At 45.0% G+C, this 24,731-nt stretch overlaps 3 protein-coding genes across 5 annotated transcripts in view; all 3 read left to right on the top strand.

Moving 5' to 3' along the window:
• The window catches only part of LOC134345917 (oocyte zinc finger protein XlCOF20-like), a 38,161-nt gene extending 25,073 nt beyond the window's left edge, over nt 1–13,088 (top strand). For all 3 annotated transcript variants that reach the window (XM_063047268.1, XM_063047269.1, XM_063047270.1), the window contains one exon: nt 12,239–13,088. In XM_063047268.1, coding sequence (XP_062903338.1) covers nt 12,561–12,947 — 387 coding nt within the window. In that variant the 5' untranslated portion in view covers nt 12,239–12,560 and the 3' untranslated portion in view covers nt 12,948–13,088. The remainder of the gene's footprint in view (nt 1–12,238) is intronic.
• Nucleotides 13,089–13,534: 446 nt separating this feature from the next.
• Nucleotides 13,535–14,603, top strand: LOC134346020 (gastrula zinc finger protein XlCGF8.2DB-like). The gene is made up of 2 exons (XM_063047357.1): nt 13,535–13,555; nt 13,656–14,603. Exons 1-2 carry the CDS (start codon nt 13,535–13,537, stop codon nt 14,601–14,603), a joined length of 969 nt encoding a protein of 322 aa, XP_062903427.1.
• A 57-nt stretch (nt 14,604–14,660) lies between these two features.
• On the top strand, nt 14,661–14,903 carry LOC134345919 (zinc finger protein 239-like). The gene has a single exon (XM_063047271.1). It carries the CDS (start codon nt 14,661–14,663, stop codon nt 14,901–14,903), a length of 243 nt encoding a protein of 80 aa, XP_062903341.1.
• Nucleotides 14,904–24,731: the final 9,828 nt, after the last annotated feature.

The following is a 24,731-nucleotide window of genomic DNA, read 5'->3' as shown; positions in this document are numbered from 1 at the left end:
GGAAGTAGCTGTGGAGATTGCGGAGGCATTAGCGATGATCTTTCAAAAGTCGATAGATTCTGGCATGGTTCCAGAGGACTGGAAGATTGCAAATGTCACTCCGCTACAAGAAGGGGGCAAGGAAGCAAAAAGGAAATTATAGACCTGTTAGCTTGATATCAGTGGTTGGGAAATTGTTGGAGTCGATTGTCAAGGATGAGGTTACAGAGTACCTGGAGGCATATGGCAAGATAGGCAGAACTCAGCATGGATTCCTTACAGGAAAATCCTGCCTGACAAACCTATTACAGTTTTTTGAGGAAATTACCAGTAGACTAGACAAGGGAGATGCAGTGGATGTTGTATATTTGGATTTTCAGAAGGCCTTTGACAAGGTGCCACATATGAGGCTACTTAACAAGATCAGAGCCCATGGAATTACGGGAAAGTTACATACGTGGATAGAGCGTTGGCTGATTGTCAAGAAACAAGAGAGTGGGAATAAAGGGATCCTATTCTGGTTGGCTGCCGGTTACCAGTGGTGTTCCACAGGGGTCCGTGTTGGGGCCGCTTCTTTTTACATTGTACATCAACTATTTGGATTATGGAATAGATGGCTTTGAGGCTAAGTTTGCTGACGATACGAAGATAGGTGGAGGGGCTGGTAGTGCTGAGGAAATGGAGAGTCTCCAGAGGGACTTGGATAGATTGGAAGAATGGGCAGAGAAGTGGCAAATGAAGTACAATGTTGGAAAGTGTATGGTTATGCACTCTGGCAGAAAAAAATAAACGGGCAGACTATTATTTAAATGGGGAAAGAATTCAAAGTTCTGAGATGCAACGGGACTTGGGAGTCCTCGTACAGGATACCCTTAAAGTTAACCTCCAGGTTGAGTCAGTAGTGAAGGAGGTGAATGCAGTGTTGGCATTCATTTCTAGAGGAATAGAGTATAGGAGCAGGGATGTGATGTTGAGACTCTATAAGGCGCTGGTGAGACCTCACTTGGAGTACTGTTGGCAGTTTTGGTCTCCTTATTTAAGAAAGGATGTGCTGATGTTGGAGAGGGTACAGAGAAGATTCACTAGAATGATTCCGGGAATGAGAGGGTTAACATATGAGGAACATTTGTCCGTTCTTGGACTGTATTCTTTGGAGTTTAGATGAATGAGGGGAGACCTCATGGAAACATTTCGAATGTTGAAAGGCATGGACAGAGTGGATGTAGCAAAGTTGTTTCCCAGGATGGAGGAGTCTAGTACGAGAGGGCATACCTTAAGGATTGAAGGGTGCCCATTCAGAACAGAAATGCAAAGAAATTTTTTTAGTCAGAGGGTGGTGAATCTATGGAATTTGTTGCCACGGGCAGCAGTGGAGGCCAAGTCATTGGATGTATTTAAGGCAGAGATTGATAGGTATCTGAGTAGCCAGGGCATCAAAGGTTATGGTGAGAAGGTGGGGGAGTGGGACTCAATGGGAGAATGGATCAGCTCATGATAAAATGGCGGAGCAGACTCGATGGGCCGAATGGCCGACTTCTGCTCCTTTGTCTTATGGTCTTATTACAGGCCCTTCGGCCCACTAAGTTGTGCTGACCCTCAAACCCTGCCTCGCATATAAGCCCCCACCTTAAATTCCTCCATATACCTGTCTAGTAGTCTCTTAAACTTAAGTAGTGTATCTGCCTCCACCACTGACTCAGGCAGTGCATTCCACGCACCAACTACTCTCTGAGTAAAAAACCTTCATCTAATATCCCCCTTGAACTTCCCACCCCTTACCTTAAAGCCATGTCCCCTTGTATTGAGCAGTGGTGCCCTGGGGAATAGGCGCTGGCTGTCCACTCTTATAGAAACATGGAAACATAGAAAATAGGTGCAGGAGTAGGCCACTCGGCCCTTCGAGCCTGCACCGCCATTTATTATGATCATGGCTGATCATCCAACTCAGAACCCCGTCCCAGCCTTCCCTCCATACCCCCTGACCCCCGTAGCCACAAGGGCCATATCTAACTCCCTCTTAAATATAGCCAATGAACTGGCCTCAACTGTTTCCTGTGGCAGAGAATTCCACAGATTCACCACTCTCTGTGTGAAGAAGTTTTTCCTAATCTCGGTCCTAAAAGGCTTCCCCTCTATCCTCAAACTGTGGCCCCTCGTTCTGGACTTCCCCAACATCGGGAACAATCTTCCTGCATCTAGCCTGTCCAATCCCTTTAGGATCTTATACGTTTCAATCAGATCCCCCCTCAATCTTTTAAATTCCAACGAGTACAAGCCCAGTTCATCCAGTCTTTCTTCATATGAAAGTCCTGCCATCCCAGGAATCAATCTGGTGAACCTTCTTTGTACTCCCTCTAAGGCAAGGATGTCTTTCCTCAGATTAGGGGACCAAAACTGCACACAATACTCCAGGTGTGGTCTCACCAAGGCCTTGTACAACTGCAGTAGTACCTCCCTGCTCCTGTACTCGAATCCTCTCGCTATAAATGCCAGCATACCATTCGCCTTTTTCACCGCCTGCTGTACCTGCATGCCCACTTTCAATGACTGGTGTATAATGACACCCAGGTCTCGTTGCACCTCCCCTTTTCTTAATCGGCCACCATTCAGATAATAATCTGTTTTCCTATTTTTGCCACCAAAGTGGATAACTTCACATTTATCCACATTAAATTGCATCTGCCATGAATTTGCCCACTCACCCAACCTATCCAAGTCACCCTGCATCCTCTTAGCATCCTCCTCACAGCTAACACTGCCACCCAGCTTCGTGTCATCTGCAAACTTGGAGATGCTGCATTTAATTCCCTCATCCAAGTCATTTATAAATATTGTAAACAACTGGGGTCCCAGCACTGAGCCTTGCGGTACCCCACTGGTCACCGCCTGCCATTCTGAAAAGGTCCCGTTTATTCCCACTCTTTGCTTCCTGTCTGCTAACCAATTCTCCACCCACACCAATACCTTACCCCCAATACCGTGTGCTTTAAGTTTGCACACTAATCTCCTATGTGGGACCTTGTCAAAAGCCTTTTGAAAATCCAAATATACCACATCCACTGGTTCTCCCCTATCTACTCTACTAGTTACATCCTCAAAAAAATTCTATGAGATTCGTCAGACATGATTTTCCTTTCACAAATCCATGCTGACTTTGTCCGATCATTTCACCGCTTTCCAAATGTGCTGTTATCACATCCTTGATAACTGACTCCAGCAGTTTCCCCACCACCGACGTTAGGCTAACCGGTCTATAATTCCCCGGTTTCTCTCCCTCCTTTTTTAAAAAGTGGGGTTACATTAGCCACCCTCCAATCCTCAGGAAATAGTCCAGAATCTAACGAGTTTTGAAAAATTATAACTAATGCATCCACTATTTCTTGGGCTACTTCCTTAAGCACTCTAGGATGCAGACCACCTGGCCCTGGGGATTTATCTGCCTTCAATCCCTTCAATTTACCTAACACCACTTCCCTACTAAGATGTATTTCGCTCAGTTCCTCCATCTCACTGGACCCTCTGTCCCCTACTATTTCTGGAAGATTATTTATGTCCTCCTTAGTGAAGACAGAACCAAAGTAATTATTCAATTGGTCTGCCATGTCCTTGCTCCCCATAATCAATTCACCTGTTTCTGTTTGCAGGGGACCTACATTTGTCTTTACCAGTCTTTTCCTTTTTACATATCTATAAAAGCTTTTACAGTCCGTTTTTATGTTCCCTGCCAGTTTTCTCTCATAATCTTTTTTCCCCTTCCTAATTAAGCCCTTTGTCCTCCTCTGCTGAACTCTGAATTTCTCCCAGTCCTCAGGTGAGCCACTTTCTCTGGCTAATTTGTATGCTTCTTCTTTGGAATTGATACTATCCCTAATTTCTCTTGTCAGCCACGGGTGCACTACCTTCCTTGGTTTATTCTTTTGCCAAACTGGGATGAACAATTGCTTATCTATTCCTCTTATTATCTTGTACACCTCTATCATGTCTCCTCTCATCCTCCTTCTCTCCAAAGAGTAAAGCCCTAGCTCCCTTAATCTCTGATCATAATGCATACTCTCTAAACCAGGCAGCATCCTGGTTAATCTCCTCTGTATCCTTTCCAATGCTTCCACATTCTTCCAAACTCCAATCCTCCCAGTACTCAAATACGGTGGCCGCTCGGGTAAAACAGCGGCGGCAGGGAAGGGGAGGTTTGTCTATACCCTGAGATCCAGGAAGAGAATACCGAGGTTTATTCCGAGACAGTGAGGCAACCAGATCTGGACACAGTAGTCCAAGTGTGGCCCAACCAGAGTTTTATAGAGCTGCATCATTACGTCGCGACTCTTAAACTCTATCCCTCGACTTATCAAAGCTAACACCCCATTAGCTTTCTTAACTACCCTTGGTCTCCTGCGAAAGTGCCGTAGCAGGCCACAAATCGCTCCGGATTTCTCAGGCTTAGGTTTGCATTCAAATACTTTAGTGATGTTTACAGGTTGCTGGAGAGCCCTTTCCAAGGCTTGAATAATCTGGTCTGTCTGTTCATTCTGATTATGGTTTCCCGCCTGTAACTCCTGATGGGTTTGGTTTCTCAATTCTGCCTTCCATTTCCACCCCTCATCAGCTGAGAGAATCATGCCGCAGAGACCGAATAAATCTTGCGGGGTCACAATATACACTTGTAGAGTACTGCGGACATATTGAGCAAACTGTGCTGATTGTTCTCTTCTGTCTGGGGCCTGATTTATGATCAATATCAGTTCTTGAGGCTTCCAGGACGCATACACAGGAATTACTGAGGGCTGTCGCTCTTTGGCTACTCGTGGACTGGGCAGCATTCAGGTGGGCAATTGTCTTTGTGGAGCCATTAACTCTGGGGTTTTATTGGATTCTTCCCTCCGTGTCTCGGAATAAACCTCGGTATTCCCTTCCTGGATCTCAGGGTATAGACAACCTCCCCTTCCCTGCCGCCGCTGTTTTACCCGAGCGGCCACCGTATTTGAGTACTGGGAGGATTGGAGTTTGGGAACACTGGGTGCACTTGGCCCCTGGTAAGGTGGGGGACGGTGAGTGCCCAATCCTCATCGCGGTCACTGTCCTCAAATAGGGTTGGTATGCCATACATGGGTTCGGGATCCCGTATTGGCCATAGATCTTGCACGCGGCACTGCCGATTTTAAAACTGCCTTTCCCTGTTTACTGTCCTGACGAAGGGTCTCGGCCTGAAACGTCGACTGCGCCTCTTCCTATAGATGCTGCTTGGCCTGCTGCGTTCACCAGCAACTTTGATGTGTGTTGCTTTCCCTGTTTACAGTGCTTTCAGTGTCTCCCAACTCTTGGGAGTGCCGTCACCTGTACATACCGCTACACCCCTTTATCACATGCATTGTTCCTCCAACTGGCCAGTAAAGTACTATTCCATTTGATATCAGCTCTATCTTTCCATTCTTTAATCAATAATTTCCACTTTTTACTGCAATTCTTTTTCCACATTAAATTTACTGCTGGTTCACAAGCTTCTCTGGTGGCCACACACCATTTCCCAGTTTTTTTTCAGCGCTGCGCTTAACCTCTAGAGGCGTCTGTCACCTGTGCTGGTTATTCGCTTATACAGCTTAATCGACTGGGCCAAAGGCCTGTTGCACAATTACTGTTGCCCAATTATACAAATAGACCGGGCCTGTTCCTTGCCCGTTGCCCAATTAGTTAAGTCGACTCAATTATACAGCTTAATCGACCAGACCAAAGACCTGTTGCCCAATTAGTTTAATCGACCAGGCCAAAGACCTGTTGCCCAATCCTTCAGCACCCGCAGACTTTAATGCTTACAAAACAACTGCTTGCCTTATTCTCCTGGTCCGGGTGGTTCACTGGATCCCGTCAAAGTACAGGTTCCTCGGGGCGAGAGGCAGGAGTTTTTCAAATGAGTGGAAGGGACAGTCAGAGGTAAAACACCTCGGGGCACCCTACCGCCTGTTTACACTCACCCAGAATCCCCCGTCACTTATTCAGCCCATAGGGACTTTCCCTATGTTGGGATCTGAGTCACGGCACCAAATGTTAACCTAAAAAGGTTGCTGGACCAATAATCACCCCACACAGTTATTAACTTTAACCTCTTCACTAGTTTATTGTTCGTGCTCAGCCGGTGAGAAAACTCGAAGCCGGACATCAAAGAGACAGAGTTTATCTCTCTGGCCCTCTGGCGACTCAACGAGCTTCTGATTTAAAAAAACAGAAATGCTACAATTTACAGAATGAGCAGACAAAGAACACTCAATTACAATGGTATGCCAAGTCAGTAAGAGTGAAACCCAATTACTTTGATAAGAGAGTCCACTAAATCAGAGTTCAATTACAAATAGATATATTGTCCACCCGTATCAGTCATTCCTATTGCTAGGCCCCTGACTTAATTACAGACAGATGGCTTTATCATTGAGCATCTCCAAAGAAAGGACTTAAGTCAGTGGAGAACACAATAAGGCATGACCGATGTGATCTCTGAGTAATTCCAGCCCTCATGTCACCTTGAAAAGGCCGCGACAGGCTATTAATCAAGCAAGCTATTAATCTAAATAAACTGCGGGCATATTCTTCAGCGAAAGCAACAGAACTTGTTCACTAACACACATAGGGTGGCACTTAAGTTTTTTAACCCATTAGTTACAAGAGTCCAAGAATCATGTCTTACTTCCCCAACATGGTTAAACTTCATCAGATGCATGGAATGTACTGCCAGCGGCAGTGGTAGAGGCGGATACAATGGGGTCTTTTAACAACTTCTTAGATAGGTACATGGAGCTTAGAAAAATAGAGGGCTATGCGTTTGGGAAATTTTGGGCCATTTCTAGAGTAGGTTACATGGTCAGCACAACTTTGTGGCCTGAAGGGCCTGTGATGTGTTGTAGATTTCTATGTTCTATGTTAAACAGCGAAACAGCATTGGCTGTTTTCCAATCCTCTGTTACATAGAAACATAGAAACATAGAAAATAGGTGCAGGAGTAGGCCATTCGGCCCTTCGAGCCTGCACCGCCATTTATTATGATCATGGCTGATCATCCAACTCAGAACCCAGCCTTCCCTCCATACCCCCTGACCCCTGTAGCCACAAGGGCCATATCTAACTTCCTTTTAAACATAGCTAATGAACTGGCCTCAACAGTTTGCTGTGGCAGAGAATTCCACAGATTCACCACTCTCTGTGTGAAGAAGTTTTTCCTAACCTCGGTCCTAAAAGGCTTCCCCTCTATCCTCAAACTGTGACCCCTCGTTCTAGACCTCCCCAACATCGGGAACAATCTTCCTGCATCTAGCCTGTCCAATCCCTTTAGGATCTTATACGTTTCAATCAGATCCCCCCTCAATCTTCTAAATTCCAACGAGTACAAGCCCAGTTCATCCAGTCTTTCTTCATATGAAAGACCTGCCATCCCAGGAATCAATCTGGTGAACCTTCTTTGTACTCCCTCTATGGCAAAGATGTCTTTCCTCAGATTAGGGGACCAAAACTGCACACAATACTCCAGGTGTGGTCTCACCAAGGCCTTGTACAACTGCAGTAGTACCTCCCTGCTCCTGTACTCGAATCCTCTCGCTATAAATGCCAGCATACCGTTCGCCTTTTTCACCGCCTGCTGTACCTGCATGCCCACTTTCAATGACTGGTGTATAATGACACCCAGGTCTCGTTGCACCTCCCCTTTTCCTAATCGGCCACCATTCAGATAATAATCTGTTTTCCTATTTTTGCCACCAAAGTGGATAACTTCACATTTATCCACATTAAATTGCATCTGCCATGAGTTTGCCCACTCACCCAACCTATCCAAGTCACCCTGCATCCTCTTAGCATCCTCCTCACTGCTAACACTGCCACCCAGCTTCGTGTCATCCGCAAACTTGGAGATGCTGCATTTAATTCCCTCATCCAAGTCATTAATATATATTGTAAACAACTGGGGTCCCAGCACTGAGCCTTGCGGTACCCCACTAGTCACCGCCTGCCATTCTGAAAAGGTCCCGTTTATTCCCACTCTTTGCTTCCTGTCTGCTAACCAATTCTCCACCCACACCAATACCTTACCCCCAATACCGTGTGCTTTAAGTTTGCACACTAATCTCCTATGTGGGACCTTGTCAAAAGCCTTTTGAAAATCCAAATATACCACATCCACTGGTTCTCCCCTATCCACTCTACTAGTTACATCCTCAAAAAATTCTATGAGATTCGTCAGACATGATTTTCCTTTCACAAATCCATGCTGACTTTGTCCGATCATTTCACCGCTTTCCAAATGTGCTGTTATCACATCCTTGATAACTGACTCCAGCAGTTTCCCCACCACCGACGTTAGGCTAACCGGCCTATAATTCCCCGGTTTCTCTCTCCCTCCTTTTTTAAAAAGTGGGGTTACATTAGCCACCCTCCAATCCTCAGGAACTAGTCCAGAATCTAACGAGTTTTGAAAAATTATCACTAATGCATCCACTATTTCTTGGGCCACTTCCTTAAGCACTCTGGGATGCAGACCATCTGGCCCTGGGGATTTATCTGCCTTCAATCCCTTCAATTTACCTAACACCACTTCCCTACTAACATGTATTTCGCTCAGTTCCTCCATCTCACTGGACCCTCTGTCCCTTACTATTTCTGGAAGATTATTTATGTCCTCCTTAGTGAAGACAGAACCAAAGTAATTATTCAATTGGTCTGCCATGTCCTTGCTCCCCATAATCAATTCACCTGTTTCTGTTTGCAGGGGACCTACATTTGTCTTTACCTTCCCCATCACCAAGGATGATTTAATTATCTCTGCTAGGGCCCCGACAATTTCTGCACTCGCCTCCCTTAGGGTCCGAGAAAGCACTTTGTTATGCCCTGGAGATTTATCCACCCTCATCTGCCTCAGGATAGCAAACACCTCCTCTTCTTTAATCTGTACAGGGTCCACGATGTTAATGCTGTTTCCCACACTTCCATAGACTCTGTGTCCATCTCCTGAGTAAATAGAGATGATATTCCCTATCTGCTTTGGGTCCAAACATGGATTACCATTCTGGTCTTCTAGAGGACCAACTTTGACCCTTGCAATACTTTTGCTCTTAATCTATCTCTAGAATCCCTTTGGTTTATACTTCATCTTTTCTGTGAGGGCAACCTCATGCCTTCCTTCAGCCATCCTGATTTATTTCTTATGCATTCTCTTGCATTTCTTATACTCCATAAGAACCTGCCTGCCTATCCCTGTTATGCAACTCCATTTTGTGCTTCACCAGGGTTTCAATATCTCTTGAAAACCAAGGTTCCCTACAGTTTCTATCTTTACCTTTTATTCTGACAAGCACACACCCGCTTTGTACTTTCAAAATTTTGCTTTGAAGGCCGCCCATGTACCAAGCACACGTTTGGCATAAAGAGCCTGTCCCAATCCACAGATGCCAGATCCTAGTGTCATAATTCCAGGTGTTGATCCATGCCCTGAACACATCCACCTTTCCTACTCTGCTCCTTGTATTGAAATATACCGGGCTCAGCATATTCACTGCACCATGCTCATGTTTTTCATTCCTAACTTCGTCTGAGGACTGAACAACATGTCTCCACAACCCCTCCACTATCTGTTCTATCATTTCTGCTCCCATTCCCCCTGCAACTTTTGTTTCACAGACTCCACCCACCGTGCAGCACTAGCAAGACTTACCACTGGGCTATCAGACACATTCTTGTTCTGTTCCCCAAACTCATGAATCCTCTGTCATCCCTTTGGCTTTCCTCTTGCAGATCAAAAAGCAAGGAGGTGCATACCAGGTACAGGCAGATAGGAACAACCGGGGTACCGATGAATTACAGGAAATTCAAACGAACACTTATGAAAGAAATAAAAGAAGGCATGAGGTTGCCTCAGCAGACAAGGTGAAGGAGAATCCTCAGGAAATCTGCAGATATGATAAGAGCAAAAAGACCAAAATGAATCCTCTGGAAGATCAGAATGGTAATCCATATGAGGAGACAAAATAGATGGGGGAGATTTTTCTTTGCTTCTGTATTTACTCAGGAGATGGACACACAGTCGATTGAAGTGAGGAAAAGCAGCATCAACTTCATTGACCCTGTACAGATTACAGAGGTGGAGGTGTTGCTGTCTTAAGGCAAATTACCATGGATAAATCCCCAGGGCCTGACAAGTTGTTTCCTAGGACCGTGCGGAAGACAAGTGCAGAAATTGTCAGGGCCCAAGCACAGATATTTAAATCATCCTCAGTGACTGGTGAGGTACTGGAGGATTGGAGGACAGCCAATGTTGTTCTGCTGTTTAAGAAAGGCTCTGACAATAAACTAAGAGATTGCACGTTGGTGAGCTTGACATCAGTAGGGGGAAAGTTATTGGAACATGTGTGCAGGAACCGGATATATAAGTATTTGGATAGATATGAACTGATTAAGGATAGGCAGCATGGCTTTGTGCATGGTAGGTCATGTCTAACCAATCTTACAGAGTTTCTCGAGGAAGTTACCAGGAAAGTGGATGAAAGCAAGACAGTGGATTTTGTCTACGTGGACTTCAGCAAAGCACTTGACAAAGTCTCATCTGGGAGGTTTGTCAAGAAGGTTCAGTCACTCAGCATTCAAGGTGCGATAGTAAATTGGATGAGACACTGGTTTTGGGAGAAGCCAGACTGTGGTAGCAGATGGTTGCCTCTCTGACTGCAGGCCGGTGACTAGTGGTGTGCCACAGGGATCAGTGCCGGATTTGTTGTTGTTTGTCATCTATATCAGTTATCTGGATGCTAACATGGTTAGCTGGATCAGCAAATTTGTGGATGACACCAAGATTGGTGGTGTAGTGAACAGTGAGGAAGACTATCATGGCTTGCAGTGTGATCTGGACCAGCTGGAAAAATGGTTTGAGAAATGGAATTTAATGCAGACAACTGTGAGGTGTTGCACTTTGGTAGGACCAAGGTCTTACACAGTGACTGGTCGGGCACTGAGGGGTGCTGTAGAAGGAAGGGATCTGGGAATACAGGTCTGTAATTCACTGAAAGTGGTGTAACAGTTAGATAGGGACAGAAAGAAAGATTTTGGCCCATTGGCCTTCATAAACCAAAGTATTGAGTACAGGAGATGGATGTTATGTTGGTGTTGTAGAAGACATTGGTGAGGCCTAATTATACTTTATACTTTATTGTCGCCAAACAATTGATACTAGAATGTACAATCATCACAGCGATATTTGATTCTGTGCTTCGCACTCCCTGGAGTACAAATCGATAGTAAATTTGGAGTGTTGTGTGCAGTTTTGTCACCTACCTACAGGGAAGATGTAAAAGAGGCTGAAAGAGTTCAGAGAAAGTTCACAAGGATGTTGCCAGGTCTGGAAGACTTGGACTATAAGGAAAGATTGAACAGGTCTGGGCTTTATTCCTTGCAATGTAGAAGACTGAGGGGACATTTGATGGAGGTGTACCAAAATTATGAGGGGTATAGATTGGGTAAATGCAAGATGGCTTTTTTCACTGAGATGGGGTGGGACTACAACCAGAGGCCATGGGTTAAGGGTGAAAGGTGAAACGTTAAGGGGAACATGAGGGGAAACTTCTTCACACAGACAGTCATCCGGATGTGGAATGAGCAGCCAGCACAAGTGATGCATGCGAGCTCAAATGTAACATTTAAGAGATTCGTATAGGTACCTGGATGGTAGGGGTATGGGAGTAGAAAGTTTAAATAGCTCGGCACAAACTAGATGGGCCAAAGGGTCTGTTTCTGTGTCGTACTTTTCTATGACTCGTAAGTAATACTAATATTCACTCTAGTTCCTTTTAACAGCTGTGCAGATCAACCATACATTTGAGTAGGAGATATTTACATGGCATTAAAACTGTGGCACTTTAAATTAACAGTACATAAATGAAAATCTCAGCTGCACATCAACAAGGGCTATTTGCGTGAGAGTGTTTCAGTTACTGTGGGGCCAGGCACCCATGCAGCTCAGTGGGAACAGGGAATAATACCAATGGAGAGAGTCAAACTGAGCCAGGTCACAGATTGGAGATGGTAGAAATGCCTGATTCTAATAGAGACAGGAAGAGCATCAGGGAATTTGATGGTCATTCCAGATACCAGCACTATGACCAGTTAGAAGATGATTTCTCTCTCCAACTTGCGTTGAACCTCACGGTAACAGTGTGATGTCAGATCACACCTTGACGACTGAAGTGATCTCATTTGAAATGTTGTCCACACATTGATGACTTTTGTAATCTTTTTACAGGTTAAAAATAACACGGAATTTGTCTACGGGAATCTTGAACACAACACGCCAGTTTTGCTGTCTCTGTCCAGATATTTAGAATTGGAGCAAAGGTTTCACTCAATCATCCTTCCTAGTCAGACAGTGGGAATGGATTCATCTGTCATCTCAGCTGAAGGTACTTCAGCAAGTTCACACTGGGGCAAGGCCATTCACCTGTTCTATGGGTGAGAAGGGAATCAGTTGGTCTTCCCACCTGTGGACACACCAGTCAGTTCACATTGGGCAGAGGCTGGTCATCTGCTGAATTTGTGGGGAAGGATTCAGTCGGTCATCTGACCTGATGGCTCACCATCGAGTTAATACCATGGAGCGGCTGTTCACCTGCTCAGAATGTGGGAAGGGATTCACTCAGTCATCCGATCTACTGGCACACCAGTCAGTTCACACTGGGGAGTGGCCGTTCACCTGCTCAGACTGTGGAAAGGGATTCACTCGGTCATCTGATCTACTGAGACACCAGCGAATTCACACTGGGGAGAGGCCATTCACCTGCTGTGAATGTGGGAAGAGATTCGCTCGGTCATTCCATCTACAGATACACCAGCGATTTCACACTGGGGAGAGATCGTTCACCTGCTCAGTCTGTGGGAAGGGATTCACTCAGTCATCTGATCTGCTGAGACACCAGCGAATTCACACTGGGGAGAGGCCATTCACCTGCTGTTAATGTGGGAAGGGATTTGCTCGGTCATCTCATCTCCAGATACACCAGCGATTTCACAGTGGGGAGAGACCGTTCAGCTGCTCAGTCTGTGGGAAGGGATTCACTCAATCATCTGACCTTCAGAGACACCAACGATTTCACACTGGGGAGAAGCTGTTCACCTGCTCAGACTGTGGAAAGGGATTCACTCGGTCATCCACCCTACTGGCACACCAGTCAGTTCACATTGGGGAGTGGCGTTTCACCTGCTCAGAATGTGGGAAAGGATTCACTCAGTCATCCGAACTACTGGCACACCAACGAGTTCACAGTGGGGAGAAGACGTTCACCTGCCCAGACTGTGGGAAAGGATTCATTCAGTCATCTCAACTACAGAGACACCGGTCAGTTCACACTGGGGAGTGGCGTTTCACCTGCTCAGAATGTGGGAAAGGATTCACTCAGTCATCCGAACTACTGGCACACCAGTCAGATCACAGTGGGGAGTGGCCATTTACCTGTTCAGACTGTGGGAAGGGATTCACTCGGTCATCTGATCTACTGAGACACCAGCGAATTCACAAGGGGAAGAGGCCATTCACCTGCTGTGAATGTGGGAAGGGATTCGCTCGGTCATCTCATCTACAGATACACCAGCGATTTCACAGTGGGGAGAGACCGTTCAGCTGCTCAGTCTGTGGGAAGGGATTCACTCAATCATCTGACCTTTAGAGACACCAGCGATTTCACACTAGGGAGAAGCCGTTCACCTGCACAGACTGTGAAAAGGGATTCACTCGGTCATCCACCCTACTGGCACACCAGTCAGTTCACACTGGGGAGTGGTGGTTCACCTGTTCAGACTGTGGGAAGGGATTCAGTCGGTCATCTGATCTACTGAGACACCAGCGAGTTCACACGGGCGAGAGGCCATTCACCTGCTGTGAATGTGGGAAGGGATTTGCTCGGTCATATCATCTACAGATACACCAGCGATTTCACACTGGGGAGAGATCGTTCACCTGCTCAGTCTGTGGGAAGGGATTCAGTCAGTCATCTGATCTACTGAGACACCAGCGAGTTCACACTGGGGAGAGGCCATTCATCTGTTGTGAATGTGGGAAGGGATTCACTCGGTCATCTCATCTACAGATACACCAGCAATTTCACAGTGGGGAGAGACCGTTCAGCTGCTCAGTCTGTGGGAAAGGATTCACTCAATCATCTGACCTTCATAGACACTGGGGATTTCACACTGGGGAGAAGCCGTTCACCTGCTCAGACTGTGGAAAGGGATTCACTCGGTCATCCACCCTACTGGCACACCAGTCAGTTCACACTGGGGAGTGGCGTTTCACCTGCTCAGAATGTGGGAAAGGATTCACTCAGTCATCCGAACTCCTGGCACACCAGCGAGTTCACACTGGGGAGAAGCCGTTCACCTGTCCAGACTGTGGGAAAGGATTCACTCAGTCATCTCACCTGCAGAGACACCAGCGAGTTCACACTGGGGAGAAGCCGTTCACCTGCTCAGAATGTGGGAAGGGCTTCACTCAGTCATCTAAACTACTGGCACACCAGTCAGTTCACACTGGGGAGATGCCATTCACCTGCTCAGATTGTGGGAAGACATTCACTCAGTCATCCAACCTACAGAGTCACCAACGAGTTCACACTTGAGAGAAGCCGTTCACTTGCTCAGACTCTGGAAAAGGATTCACTCGATCATCCACCCTAATGGCTCACCATTCAGTTCACATTGGGGAGAGGCCATTCACCTGTTCAGAATGTGGGAAGAGATTCACTCAATCATCCAACCTACTGAAACACCAGCGAGTTCACACTGGGGAGAGGCCGAACACCTGCTCAGACTTTGGGAGGAGATTCTCTCAGCCATCTCCACCAAATATGCATCATTGTGTTCACACTGGGGAGAGGCTGTTCACCTGGTGTGAATGTGGGAAGGGATTCACTCAGTAATCTAACCCTGTGACGCACTACCGGGTTCACACTGGGGAGAACGTTTCAATAAGCCGCATGCTGGATATTTGTCCATCACCATTGCTGAATGCAATTTCGAGAGTGACTGTCGGTGCTGAACTCTGCAATTATTGCTGCTGCTCATCACACCCTGTTCAGCACCCTGGTCACTGGGCATGAGAGGAGTTTCTTCTGCACATTCACCTTTAATGGGACTGGAGTTTAATATTCTGGATCTGAGACAAATAAATCAGTTCTATTTTAAACTCTGTCTCTGGTGCTTAATGAATTTATAACACACCTAGTGTACAGTAGAGAGTCACCTCAGGCCGGCTGGACCCTGCCAGTGATTCAGTTCCACAACAGTCCCTTTAAATCCTCCCCTGTTGTTCACCTCTCTCTCTCCCTGTGAGATTCAATTTTGTCACGAATATAGAAATAACTGTTGCTGGAGATAGTGTGATACATGATCTGCTGTTAGGGAATGAGACAGGTCAGATGACAGAAGTTTGTGTAGGGGAACACTTTGTATCTCATGATCACAAAGCCAGAGTTTCGAAATGAATATGCTAAACAATAGGTCTTGTCCGCAGGTTGAAATTGTAAATTGGAGAGAGGACAGTTTTGATTGTATTAGAAATGATCTGACAAGTGTCGATTTGGGGCACGCTGCCTTCTGGCAAAGTTGCACGTCGTAAATGGGAATTCTTCAAAAGTCTAATTTTGAGAGTACAAAGCACTTGCCTGTCCTTCACCTGCACAGGTTTACGGATCCTTGGTTTCCATTTGAGGCCCCTGTTAAAAAAGAAAAGGAGTTTCAAAGCAGTTAGAGGCAGGTAGGAAATAAGAGAATGCTTATGCGTACAGGCAAGCAAGAGAACATGTATTAAAAAAGAACTCTGGTGGATTAAAGGGAGGCACAATGTTTCCCAGGCAGACAAGGTGAGGGAAAATCCTAAGGGGACGTACAGGTATGCCCTGCGCAAAAGGGTTACAAAAGGACGATATTGCTCCTCTGTGAGATCAGAACCCATTGTGTGGAGCCAAAAGAGATGAGGGAGATCTGAAATCATTATTTATTTTTCTAATTCTGCAACTGCATTTTCTCAGGAGATGGACCAAGAGTCTTTAGATGTGAGGCAAGGTAGAAGGTCATGGCCACTGTACAGATTAGGGAGGAGGAGCTAGTTGCTGTCTTGAGGTGAATTAGAGTGGTTAAATCTAATGGACTGCCAGATTGTTCGATCGGACCCATGGGAGGCATGTGCAAAACTTTCGGGGCTCTATCAATGATGTTTGAAAGATAAAAGTAAATTTATTGTCAAAGAACAAACATCTCAATATTCAACCCTAACATGATTAGGAAAAGCTTCTTCACACAGGGAGTGGTGAATCTGTGGAATTCTCTGCCACAGGAAACAGTTGAGGCCAGTTCATTGGCTAAATTTAAGAGGGAGTTAGATATGGCCTTTGTGGCTAAAGGGATCAGGGGGTATGGAGAGAAGGCTGGTACAGGGTTCTGAGTTGGATGATCAGCAATGATCATACTGAATGGCGGTGCAGGCTCGAAGGGCTGAATGGCCTACACCTGCACCTATTTTCTATGTTTCTATGTAACATTCATTTTCTAGTAGCCATACTCATCAAATCGATAAAATAATAACTATAATAGGATCAATAAAAGATGAACCAGAGTGCAGAAGACAATGCGCTATTAAAATACAAATATGAATAAGATAAAATACAAATATGAATAAATAAGGAAGCCATGAGATAAAGAGTGGTCCTGTCTTCACTAAGGAGGACATAAATAATCTTCCAGAAATAGTAAGGGACAGAGGGTCCAGTGAGATGGAGGAACAGAGTGAAATACATGTTAGTAGGGAAGTGGTGTTAGGTAAATTGAAGGGATTGAAGGCAGATAAATCCCCAGGGCCAGATGGTCTGCATCCTAGAGTGCTTAAGGAAGTAGCCCAAGAAATAGTGGATGCATTAGTGATAATTTTTCAAAACTCGTTAGATTCTGGACTAGTTCCTGAGGATTGGAGGGTGGCTAATGTAACCCCAATTTTTAAAAAAGGAGGGAGAGAGAAACCGGGGAATTATAGACTGGTTAGCCTAACGTCGGTGGTGGGGAAACTGCTGGAGTCAGTTATCAAGGATGTGATAACAGCACATTTGGAAAGCGGAGAAATGATCGGACAAAGTCAGCATGGATTTGTGAAAGGAAAATCATGTCTGACGAATCTCATAGAATTTTCTGAGGATGTAACTAGTAGAGTGGATAGGGGAGAACCAGTGGATGTGGTATATTTGGATTTTCAAAAGGCTTTTGACAAGGTCCCACATAGGAGATTAGTGTGCAAACTTAAAGCACACGGTATTGGGGGTAAGGTATTGGTGTGGGTGGAGAATTGGTTAGCAGACAGGAAGCAAAGAGTGGGAATAAACGGGACCTTTTCAGAATGGCAGGCGGTGACTAGTGGGGTACCGCAAGGCTCAGTGCTGGGACCCCAGTTGTTTACAATATATATTAATGACTTGGATGAGGGAATTAAATGCAGCATCTCCAAGTTTGCGGATGACACGAAGCTTGGCGGCAGTGTTAGCAGTGAGGAGGATGCTAAGAGGATGCAGGGTGACTTGGATAGGTTGGGTGAGTGGGCAAACTCATGGCAGATGCAATTTAATGTGGATAAATGTGAAGTTATCCACTTTGGTGGCAAAAATAGGAAAACAGATTATTATCTGAATGGTGGCCGATTAGGAAAAGGGGAGGTGCAACGAGACCTGGGTGTCATTATACACCAGTCATTGAAAGTGGGCATGCAGGTACAGCAGGCGGTGAAAAAGGCGAATGGTATGCTGGCATTTATAGCGAGAGGATTCGAGTACAGGAGCAGGGAGGTACTACTGCAGTTGTACAAGGCCTTGGTGAGACCACACCTGGAGTATTGTGTGCAGTTTTGGTCCCCTAATCTGAGGAAAGACATCTTTGCCATAGTGGGAGTACAAAGAAGGTTCACTAGATTGATTCCTGGGATGGCAGGACTTTCATATGAAGAAAGACTGGATGAACTGGGCTTGTACTCGTTGGAATTTAGAAGATTGAGGGGGGATCTGATTGAAATGTATAAGATCCTAAAGGGATTGGACAGGCTAGATGCAGGAAGATTGTTCCCGATGTTGGGGAAGTCCAGAACGAGGGGTCACAGTTTGAGGATAGAGGGGAAACCTTTTAGGACCGAGATTAGGAAAAACTTCTTCACACAGAGAGTGGTGAATCTGTGGAATTCTCTGCCACAGGAAACTGTTGAGGCCAGTTCATTGGCTATGTTTAAGAGGGAGTTAGATATGGCCCTTGTGGCTCCAGGGGTCAGGGGGTATGGAGGGAAGGCTGGGGCGGGGTTCTGAGTTGGATGATCAGCCATGATCATAATAAATGGCGGTGCAGGCTCGAAGGGCCGAATGGCCTACTCCTGCACCTATTTTCTATGTTTCTATGTTGAAAGTAATGTGATTGGTTGCTGGAATGTTTCAATGATGGGGCAAGTAAATTTGAGTGTAGTTGTCCCCTTTTAATAGAAAGCCTGGTCCTCAGAGGGCAATAACTGTTCTCGAACCTACCTGGGGCCTTGCCTCTGACACTGAGTCTGGCCCTGTGACTCAGAGGAGTAGGGAGCGGACGAGCATGGCAGCGGTAATTGGGGACTCTATAGTTGGGAAAATATTGGAGAATCTCTGAGCGCGAAAAAGAACAAGGATGGTAGTTTGCCTTCCAGGTGCCAGGGTTCGTGATGGTTCTGAGCGTTTCCACAATGTCCTGAAATGGGAGGGTGAGCTGCCAGAAGTCGTACTACATATTGCTACAAACGATATAGATAGGAAAAAGGGTGGAAGCCCTGAAAGCAGAATACAGGGAGTTAGGAAGGAAGCTGGGTGGCAGGACCTGAAAGGTAGTAATATAGGTATTTCTGCCTGTGCCACGCGACAGATAGGTGGAGGATAAATGCGTGGCTGAACGATTGGAGCAGAGGGCAGGGATTCAGATTTTGGAATCATTGGGACCTCGTCTGGGCCATGTGTGACCTGTATAAACAACGAACGTATTGCACTTGAATACGAAGTGACCAATATCCTGGCGGGGAGGTTTTCAGATACAGTTGGAGAGGGTATAATCTAGATTTGCAGCGGGGTGGGAACTACAGTGAAGAGGCAAAGGATCGGGTGGTTTGAAACAAGTAGAGACAGCTTTTAGGGAGTTTGTGAGGAAGGATAGGCAAATGTCAGAGCAAAGATGCACTCAGCGTGGTGATTTGAGATGTGTCTATTTTAATTCAAAGAATATCATAAACAAGATGGATGAACTTAGAGCGTGGATGAAATACGTGGAACTATGACGGTGCGGCCAACACAGAAACCTGGATATCTCAGGAGCAGAAATAGCTACTGAATGTGCCAGACAAAAGAGCATGGCATTTCTAATTAGGGAAAGTGTCACGGCTGCAGAAAAGGAGCAGGTCATGGTGGGATGGTCTATTGAGTCAGTGTCGAAAGACTGTAGATAACTTTGAGCCATCTAGAACTTTTTTTCTGTTTGCAGCATTTAAATGAACTTATTGCTTTTTCGCTTTGTGTGCTTTTGCTAAGAACTTTTAAGTAAATATTCGGGTTTCTTTATGTTTTAAAGATGGATTTAATAATTTAAAGATGGCGATTGCTTTTCTCCTGAGCAAATATTTCGATGATATTGTTGGACGTGTTGTTTTTTTCTTCCTTATCTAATATTATGAAGGTTACTTTCAAACTGAAGGTCGTTTCTAATAACTGTTCTTTCCAACGCAATTGTAATGAGCTGTATGTCGACTGTAATGAGTTGTATATCCGGAAAAGGGAGACAGAGATCACTCTTTCAATTTCTATCTTTTATTCAGGCAGGGGGAGTTTATAATTGCTTCATATGCATTCTTTGGGGCTTGCGTCAATTGATATCGACTTATTTCCGGGCTTTGTAGGTTGGATGAATTTTCTCCTTTTTTCTTTTCTTATTTTCTATCCCGATTATGGAATTCCGGAGTGTATGCAAATAATTATTATTGTTGTTTATCTCCGCCATTCTCGATTACCTTATCCTGACATGCATCTAACTAAAGTCTCATGGTGATATTTAAACAATTAAATGTTTTAAGTTGGAATAATCCTATTAAGCATAAGAAAACATTTAAAACTATTAACCGATGCCAACCTGATATAATTTTTGTACAAGAGACGCATATGTGATAAAAATCGATTTTAAAAAAAATTTTGGAAGGATCCTCCGTTTCATGCAAATTCTCAAAGTAAAATTAGAGGTGTTTCCATTTTAATTGATTCCAATATTCTTTTCAATCAAGAGGATATTATATCTGATATCAATGGTAGATTTTTGATTGTTATAGGAACTATTTACAACAGCAAAATGGTTTTGGTTAATATATATGGAGCAACTGCTGATGATCCCTCATTCTTTAAAGATGTTTTTGGTCTTTTACCTGATCTAAATGTATATATGTTATTAATGGGTGGTGATTTGAATACTTGTTTAAATCCTTTAATAGATAATTCATCATCCAAACATCAATTTCCTAATCGCTCTGCATCACTTATTAATTCCTTTTTAATTGATTATGGCTTAAATGAAATTTGGAGAGATATGCATCCCAGTGATATTCATTTTTCTCACATGTTCATAATAAATATTCGAAAATCGACTATTTTATAGTCGACCCTCGACTTCTATTTAATGTTCAGAAATGTGAATATGATGCAATTGTTATTTCTGATCACTCTCCCTTAAACCTAATATTTGATTTGAAAGACGTTGTTTCTACAAGACCACCTTGGCGTTTTCCAGAACATTTGTTACAAAGTTCAGATTTTGTTGAGTTTACACAGTTTGAGGATAGAGGGGAAGCCTTTTAGGACCGAGATTAGGAAAAACTTCTTCACACAGAGAGTGGTGAATCTGTGGAATTCTCTGCCACAGCAAACTGTTGAGGCCAGTTCATTGGCTATGTTTAAGAGGGAGTTAGATATGGCCCTTGTGGCTACAGGGGTCAGGGGGTATGGAGGGAAGGCTGGGTTCTGAGTTGGATGATCAGCCATGATCATAATAAATGGCGGTGCAGGCTCGAAGGGCCGAATGGCCTACTCCTGCACCTATTTTCTATGTTTCTATGTTTCTATGTTTATTGAAACTCAGATAAAAGAGTTTTTTCTCTTTAATAATACAGGAAACGTCTCAAGCGTGATCAGATTATTTCGTATTTAGCTAAGCTAGAGAAACAGACAAGAATGGAATTAGATAAAATGTCTAAACAAATTAAAGGTTTAGATAACATCAATGCAATCTCTCCAAATGTTGATTTGTTTAAAAGAGTGGAATTACAATTACAATATAATTTATTATTAACTTATCCTATTGAAGGATATTTGCTTACATTGAAAAGTCAGTTTTATATTTTTTTGGATCAAATAATAGGCACTCAGCTTCACAACTGAGGGCCGCGAGAGATAAAAGACAAATTCTAAAGATTCATAAAGACAATGGAGATATAGTAAATAATCATGAAGACAATAATATTTTTCAGGATTTGTATTCTGATCTTTATAAATCTCAATTTCCTGCAGACTCCTCCAAAATGAGTGCTTTTTTACATAAGATTAAATTTCCTCAAATTACTGTTGAAAATCAACAGATCCTTGATGCTCCAGTTGTTGAGCATGAAATTCAGAAAGCTGTGTTGTCAATGCAATCAGGTAAAGCTCCTGGACTTGATGGTTATTTGGTAGGATTTTACAAAAAATTGAAAAATTACTATCTCCATATCTTTTGGAAATATCTCATGAATCTTTTGAGCAGGGTAATTTACCTCCTTTTTATGAAGCTTCTGTTTCCTTAATCCTTAAGAAAGATAAAGATTCTACTGAATGTTTATCATATAGGACTATTTCGCTATTAAATATGGATGCAAAAAATCTTTCTAAGATAGAAACATAGAAACATAGAAAATAGGTGCAGGAGTAGGCCATTCGGCCCTTCGAGCCTGCACCACCATTTATTATGATCATGGCTGATCATCCAACTCAGAACCCAGCCTTCCCTCCATACCCCCTGACCCCTGTAGCCACAAGGGCCATATCTAACTTCCTCTTAAACATAGCCAATGAACTGGCCTCAACAGTTTGCTATGGCAGAGAATTCCACAGATTCACCACTCTCTGTGTGAAGAAGTTTTTCCTAATCTCGGTCCTAAAAGGCTTCCCCTCTATCCTCAAACTGTGACCCCTCGTTCTGGACCTCCCCAACATCGGGAACAATCTTCCCGCATCTAGCCTGTCCAATCCCTTTAGGATCTTATACGTTTCAATCAGATCCCCCCTCAATCTTCTAAATTCCAACGAGTACAAGCCCAATTCATCCAGTCTTTCTTCATATGAAAGACCTGCCATCCCAGGAATCAATCTGGTGAAGATGATGGCTAACCGTTTGGAAAATATTTTAACTGAAATCATCGCTATGGATCAAACCAGCTTTATTAAAGGCCGTTACTCTTTCTCCAATATTCGGAGACTGATGAACATTATCTACATTATATACGTTACTTTTTTTTTCTCGGCGGTTGATCGGGGCAGGACTGCGCAAGCGCGTGTAAGTCGGTCAATGAGGCAGCGGGAGTATTTAAAAGAGATCAGTTTGACGGAGCGGGCGAAGGAGTAGAGGGACACAGAGTAGGAAGGCTTTGGCTCGAGAGTCTTCAGCGAGCAGAGGCTGAGGACGAGCTTCACTCCGAGTGAGGTAAGGCCGGGTAAGTTCCTTCAAGAGGAGAACGGTCTGCATCGGTATTTTATTTGAAGCAAGGAAGGCGGCGAGGCTATAGCGTATTGGCTAGGTCATGACAACTGAGATAGGCCCCGTGGTTTCTTCCTCCTGCAGCATGTGGGAAATCAGGGATACTTCCAGTGTCCCTGACGACTATGTGTGCAGGAAATGTGTCCAGCTGCAGCTTCTGGCAGACCGCATTGAGCGGCTGGAGCTGTGACTGGATTCATACTGGAGCATCCGCGATGCTGAGAAAGTCGTGAATAGCACGTTCAGTGAGTTGGCCACACCGCAGATACACAGTCAGAAAGGGAATGGGTGGCCACTAGACAGCGTAGCAGTAGGCAGGTAGTACAGGAGTCCCCTGAGGTCCAAAAGATCATAAAACAAAGGAGCAGAAGTCGGCTATTCGGCCCATCGAGTCTGCTCCGCCATTTTATCATGAGCTGATACATTCACCCATTTAGTCCCTCTCCACCACCTTCTCACCATAACCTTTGATGTCCTGGCTACTCAGATACCCATCAATCTCTGCCTTAAATACACCCAATGACTTGGCCTCCACTTCTGCCCGTGGCAACAAATTCCATAGATTCACCACCCTCTGACTAAAAAAATTTCTTCGCATTTCTGTTCTGAATGGGCGCCCTTCAATCCTCAAGTCATGCCCTCTCGTACTAGACTCCCCCCATCATGGGAAACAACTTTGCCACATCCACTCTGTCCATGCCTTTCAACATTCGAAATGTTTCTATGAGGTCTCCCTTCATTCTTCTAAACTCCAAGGAATACAGTCCAAGAGCGGACAAACGTTCCTCATATGTTAACCCTCTCATTCCCGGAATCATTCTAGTGAATCTTTTCTGTACCCTCTCCAACGTCAGCACATCCTTTCTTAAATAAGGAGATCAAAACTGCCCACAGTACTCCGAGTGAGGTCTCACCAGCGCCTTATAGAGCCACAACATCACATCCCTGCTCCTATACTCTATTCCTCTCGAAATAAATGCTAACATTGCATTCGCCTTCTTCAATACCGACTCAACCTGGTGTCATAAGGAGGTGGCTGGGAACGGACCCAAGTCAAGACACAGACACTGAAGTACTAGGGACAGGACTACGATACAGAGCGATGGCCAGACTTGGGCTAGGGAAAGCGGGACCAGGACTAGAAACCATGGACTAAGCGACAAGGTTTCGACTGCGAGTCCGAGACTGGACAAGGACCCAGAACCTGGGTCTTGCCTCGGGCTCAGACCCCAGAGCCAGACAGGGAAATGACATGGCTTCAGGACAGGATGTGGTTGCGGTCTAGAGGCCTGCGCTTGGAGGCAGGCTGGGGTCTTTGCTCTTGAGCTTGGCTGCAGGCTGGGGTCTTGGTCTGGAGGCTTGCGTTCCTGAAGCTTAGCTTGAGATCCTCGAGGCTTGGGTTCCTGGAGCTTGGCTTGGGATCCTTGAGGCTTGGGTTCCTGGAGGTTCTCCTGGGCAGGACATGGAACTTCACCCCACGGAGGCAAGGACAGGAAGGGACAGAACCAACCGCAGGGTAACGGCAATTATGGCCTGGCTTACCCGACGGAGGCAAGGACAGGTACGGAGCTCAATCCAGGATGGCTCTGAGTCTCAGGGCAGCCAGCAACCTAGGCTGGCTACAGAAACGGCCAAATCCATACCACGATGACTTCTTCGACCAGTGGCAACAAGGCTCCATTAAGCAGTGGTCCTCCAACAAGGCCTAGAGATCACGAATGGTTTCACTAGCCTTCCATCAGCAGGTTGCTCCAAGGGGGACTGACAAGACAAACCAGCAGCTCACACTCGACCCCAAGGCCACTTATATTTCAAGACCCAAGATGGGAATCAGGTGCCTATTTTTAACTCAACAAAACGAGGGATGGCTGGAAGACCCGGAGTCCTGAGCCCACGGACCAGACCGTAAACCGGAATGCGGACTACACGGACCGAAC

This window comes from Mobula hypostoma, chromosome 4 (assembly GCF_963921235.1).
Source record: "Mobula hypostoma chromosome 4, sMobHyp1.1, whole genome shotgun sequence".
NCBI classification, from domain to species: domain Eukaryota; kingdom Metazoa; phylum Chordata; class Chondrichthyes; order Myliobatiformes; family Myliobatidae; genus Mobula; species Mobula hypostoma.
Note: the sequence above shows the minus strand (reverse complement) of the source record. Positions and strands in the feature narration are given on the sequence as shown.